The following is a 5,387-nucleotide window of genomic DNA, read 5'->3' as shown; positions in this document are numbered from 1 at the left end:
CGTCGCGCACATTCGCCGAAGTGTGGCGGCATCTGCGGCAGGCAACGGCGCGGCGCTGTCGTGTGGTGGGGGAGCGCACGAATCTAACTATGCCTACCCGAACGGGCAGACACGTGAGGGCAGACGTCGTTGTCGGACGCATGCGATTAGAGAAATTTGCGCTATAGAGAATTACATTTTTCGATCCAGTAAAATTATTTTTTTTGTTTCGTATAACTTTTTAAGTGTTTTTTATTAATTAGGTCCTGTAAATTAATTTTGTACATACTTGATATTTCTTTTAGTTCATAGTTAAAAGTAGGTAAGATAGTTTCCGTTACTTTAAAAAAATCCGATTTGCTTTTATTTCCTTTTTTTAATTAATCTAAGAGGTCGTAGTAGGTGTAAAACTAACCTAAGCTACTAACCTCCTACTTTTTTATGCATTGGTTGTAAATAAATATTGATAATTTAATTTCTTAGTTACTTTTTTTCCATTTAAACGTGACGGACGATGTGTTTAATTGACATCGCCGTGGGATGAGCGCATCATTTTTACCGAGTAGGTGCTTATTAAAGGTTTTTTTAATATAATAAACTTAATCTGTACATCTGTTTTGTTCGATTCATTTCATTTTTGTTTTTCTACGATGCCTCGCAAACGAAAGTCCAATTTAGCTAATAGCTCTAGCAGAGCTCGGGCTGCTAAACTTGCTAGATCACTGGAATCAGAAGAGGATCCACAGATCCGTCGCACTTTAGATGCCGAGCGTCACGCAGCTCAAAGGGCTGCTGAAACTTTTGAGCACACGCAGACCCGTCATAATTTAGACGCTGATCGTCATGCTGCACAAAGGGCTGCAGAGACCCCTCAGCAGACCCAAGCTCGCCAAGTCATTGATGCCGAGCGTCACGCGGCTCAAAGAGCTGCTGAGACCTCTCAGCAGACCCAAGCTCGCCAGGTCATTGATGCCGAGCGTCACGCGGCTCAAAGAGCTGCTGAGACCTCTCAGCAGACCCAAGTTCGCCAGGTCATTGATGCCGAGCGTCACGCGGCTCAAAGAGCTGCTGAGACCTCTCAGCAGACCCAAGCTCGCCAGGTCATTGATGCCGAGCGTCACGCGGCTCAAAGAGCTGCTGAGACCTCTCAGCAGACCCAAGCTCGCCAGGTCATTGATGCCGAGCGTCACGCGGCTCAAAGAGCTGCTGAGACCTCTCAGCAGACCCAAGCTCGCCAGGTCATTGATGCCGAGCGTCACGCGGCTCAAAGAGCTGCTGAGACCTCTCAGCAGACCCAAGCTCGCCAGGTCATTGATGCCGAGCGTCACGCGGCTCAAAGAGCTGCTGAGACCTCTCAGCAGACCCAAGCTCGCCAGGTCATTGATGCCGAGCGTCACGCGGCTCAAAGAGCTGCTGAGACCTCTCAGCAGACCCAAGCTCGCCAGGTCATTGATGCCGAGCGTCACGCGGCTCAAAGAGCTGCTGAGACCTCTCAGCAGACCCAAGCTCGCCAGGTCATTGATGCCGAGCGTCACGCGGCTCAAAGAGCTGCTGAGACCTCTCAGCAGACCCAAGCTCGCCAGGTCATTGATGCCGAGCGTCACGCGGCTCAAAGAGCTGCTGAGACCTCTCAGCAGACCCAAGCTCGCCAGGTCATTGATGCCGAGCGTCACGCGGCTCAAAGAGCTGCTGAGACCTCTCAGCAGACCCAAGCTCGCCAGGTCATTGATGCCGAGCGTCACGCGGCTCAAAGAGCTGCTGAGACCTCTCAGCAGACCCAAGCTCGCCAGGTCATTGATGCCGAGCGTCACGCGGCTCAAAGAGCTGCTGAGACCTCTCAGCAGACCCAAGCTCGCCAGGTCATTGATGCCGAGCGTCACGCGGCTCAAAGAGCTGCTGAGACCTCTCAGCAGACCCAAGCTCGCCAGGTCATTGATGCCGAGCGTCACGCGGCTCAAAGAGCTGCTGAGACCTCTCAGCAGACCCAAGCTCGCCAGGTCATTGATGCCGAGCGTCACGCGGCTCAAAGAGCTGCTGAGACCTCTCAGCAGACCCAAGCTCGCCAGGTCATTGATGCCGAGCGTCACGCGGCTCAAAGAGCTGCTGAGACCTCTCAGCAGACCCAAGCTCGCCAGGTCATTGATGCCGAGCGTCACGCGGCTCAAAGAGCTGCTGAGACCTCTCAGCAGACCCAAGCTCGCCAAATCTTAGATGCTGAGCGTCAAGCTTCGTACATAGCCGCAGAGACCTCCGAAGAAACACGTAGACGAATCCAGTTTCCCCTCAAACCAGCCTTCGCAATGACCATTAACAAAGCGCAAGGGCAAACACTTAAAGTAGCAGGTGTCCATTTAGAGAAAAACTGTTTTTCGCATGGCCAACTGTACGTGGCCTGCTCGCGAGTGTCGAGTCCAAACAATCTCCACATTTTAACAAATGATAACAAAACAGCAAACGTTGTGTACAAAAATATTTTTAAATGACCTAATTTAAAACATTTTTGTACACAACGTGAGGCTGGCCCCTGTAAGAGTCTCTTAGACATAAAGGACCAGGATTGACAAAAACTAATTTCACGCGGGCGAAGCCGCGGGCGGAAGCTAGTATAGTTATATATTGCTGCTTAATCACGTGGCTAGCTTATGTTTGTTTGTAAACTATGAAAGTATGTTCTAAAAACTATTTCGTCTTAATAAAATCCATTGGCGTAGTGTAGCATAGTACGAGGATTATCCCTTAGGAAATATTACGTTGTAAATTGAAAGCAGAATAATCTAGCAACTTCGATGCAGGTGGAGGGTGGAACGTTGGAATTTTCTCTGTTCAAAGATGAATTAAAATCAGTTTTAATTGAAATATTTCTGCAGTTCTGTTTCTCGCAAAATATGTAGCAATATTGTGAACTTACCGCCATACTCATAGTCATTTAATGGTTACTTAACCTAGTCCTTAGCAATTGTTTTCGATACAAAATCATTACTAGGGAATAGTTTAAGTAATCATTAAATGTCTCTGAGTGCGGCAGTTAGTTTTTCATGGAAATGATTCTCATCATCATCAGCCGAAAGACAAAGACTGAACATAGGTCTTCTGTTTATAAGCAGAGAATATCTTGGCAGGCAACTTGCTGATTAAGTCATCTAAAATTGTAAGATTGATGCCTATTTCTCATTATCTGATCGCAGTTTTAGTACCTAATAACTGACATAAAACCAATATTTCCTGTCCCATTATAGAGTAATGGCATTATAATTCAGTTAAAAGTTATCCATTTTAATATTATCTCCTTGTTCTTCGTCAATTTATTTTCCTTACTAATTGACTACCACGGGAATGTCCCCGGAACGAAATAATTCCTCGGAAATTTTCCCTCGCTGAATCTAATTCAACTTTTATTTTTATAACTTTAGTGTAGGCGTCCGTAATTTGGATAATTAATTAATTTCATTTATTTTCGTTCTATTATGGCTGGGAGACATTTTGGGTTTCATTATCTGTTCAGTTCAGACTGCCTTAGTCGAGGAATCCTGTTTTAGAAATCCCCGCACAAAAAAAGTTAATAGCAAATACTTCTTATGTAGAGGAGGTCCACAGTCTGTCAGTGAACTGTCCTACGCTGTTGAAGATTATGATAAGCAGGTGTTTTATGTTTCTTGTTCGGTAATGTTTTATTTAGCTTTTTCAATCCACTATTCTTGGTTAAAAGTGTTTGTGTACAAAGTGGTTAAGATGGAGTGAGGCATAATTAGATCACGTGTTTGGCAGCCTTTTTTGAGGGGGCCAAATCATCCAATGACTTCTCCCGCCGACTAAAAATCACCCCGTTCCTACTCCTGCTTTTTGAGCTGGAGCCTCGATAATCAGCTAGGCAGTCCGCAGCTACGGGTGTCCTTGACAGTTGTTGCTCAGGGCTGGTCGCAATTTTCGGATAGTCTATTTGATATTATCTAGTATTTACATTTAAGTACATAGCGAGCTTATAAGTTCAGTGCCTTTTATAAATATATGCTGGTGTTAATGCTGATCATTTGTAGTCTTTCTCCTCAAAATCTAGAAGGTATTTTATGAAGCCATACAATAAAAAAATTGAGTAATTATGATACGAAAGTATAATTAAAGTTCCTCTACTGTATACGACCATCTTATCTCTTTTTTAGCTTTACTCCAAACAAATAAGTTATCGGTCCGAGCTGATATGCGTACCCATCTCCCGGGAGCGGCGGATGTATTTAAATACCGACACTTGAGGCGGTACTCTCCATACTTTATTGCAAAACATTATAAACTATTCACATATTTCATATATTTCTTTATTATTTACTCGTTTTATTAACCGTTGCATTATATTTCAGTGCCATGCATGCATTAAGACTTAATGATATTGTTAGTACATTGAAGAGTTTATAAAGTAGAGAAATACAATAATGTTAGAGACTTTTTCAAAGAATTCATCTTCCGACATTTATGTCCTGAAACTAAGTTATTAGATATGATTAATGGGTGGGCCTTTTGGCCTCCTTAGGTATAACAATATCTAATTTGAAAAAGAATTGAAATCAAAACTTACTTTTCAGGAATTAGGTACTTACGGTAGGTACTTATGCAGGTATACTATTTTTGGAAGTAATATTGTAAGTTGACATTCAGGGGTCTTTTGAATGGAAGTCATTGCCTGTTCCGTACTAGATATCGCACTTTAATTATGGTTATTAATTACCAGAATTTAAACAATATTATATGCCTACTAGTTAGCTCTTTGAAAGCACCTAATAAATATACATATACACGTTACCAATTACAGTCTATTTAGTCATTCATCACTTAATCACAAGACCTTCATATGAAAACAGCCATCGTTCAAAAAGTCTACAAACTAACTAACTATAGCTTATTATTCCAGCACATCAAAGTGGCTGTGTACTGAATGTACAATGTACTGTGTATTGTACTAAGGAACTAATACAATTGTTACAAACAGCGCCGGAGGGCCCGCCTTAATAGCGCACATTAGATTGTCATACCCTTACTTCTTTATAGTGTTCGTTTTGTGTGGAGCTGTGAAACCAGCGGGATATTGCAGGAGGAGCTTTTTTAATTTGACTACACGGTTGGTGCGGTGGCTGGGCAACTGGCTGCCGCGCAACGGGTAGCGGGTTCCATTCCCGCACGGAGCAACTCTTTGTGTAATCCACAAATTGTTGTTTCGGGTCTGGGTGTCATGTGCATGTGAACTTGTATGTTTGCAAACGCACCCACGACACAGGAGAAAGTCCTGTGAGGGACAACGTTTTTTTAAAAAAAGAAAAAAAAAGAAAAAGGAAGAATGAGGGAAAATCATCCAATAACTTCTCCCGCCTTGGGCGATGCGGTGCTCAGCGCTCAGCCCATGCAGAGCACACCGCCACCGT

At 43.7% G+C, this 5,387-nt stretch overlaps 1 protein-coding gene across 1 annotated transcript; it reads left to right on the top strand.

Annotated features, from left to right (window-relative positions):
* The first annotated feature begins 629 nt into the window (after positions 1–629).
* On the top strand, positions 630–4,903 carry LOC126910793 (uncharacterized protein CG45076-like). The gene is made up of 3 exons (XM_050694473.1): positions 630–2,302; positions 3,561–3,639; positions 4,880–4,903. The coding sequence occupies exons 1-3, from the start codon at positions 630–632 to the stop codon at positions 4,901–4,903; spliced, it is 1,776 nt and encodes a 591-aa protein (XP_050550430.1).
* The last annotated feature ends 484 nt before the right edge of the window (positions 4,904–5,387 follow it).

Source organism: Spodoptera frugiperda, chromosome 6, assembly GCF_023101765.2.
Source record: "Spodoptera frugiperda isolate SF20-4 chromosome 6, AGI-APGP_CSIRO_Sfru_2.0, whole genome shotgun sequence".
Taxonomy (NCBI): Eukaryota; Metazoa; Arthropoda; class Insecta; order Lepidoptera; family Noctuidae; genus Spodoptera; species Spodoptera frugiperda.
The sequence above is the reverse complement of the archived record's forward strand: the minus strand, read 5'-3'. Positions and strand labels throughout refer to the sequence as shown.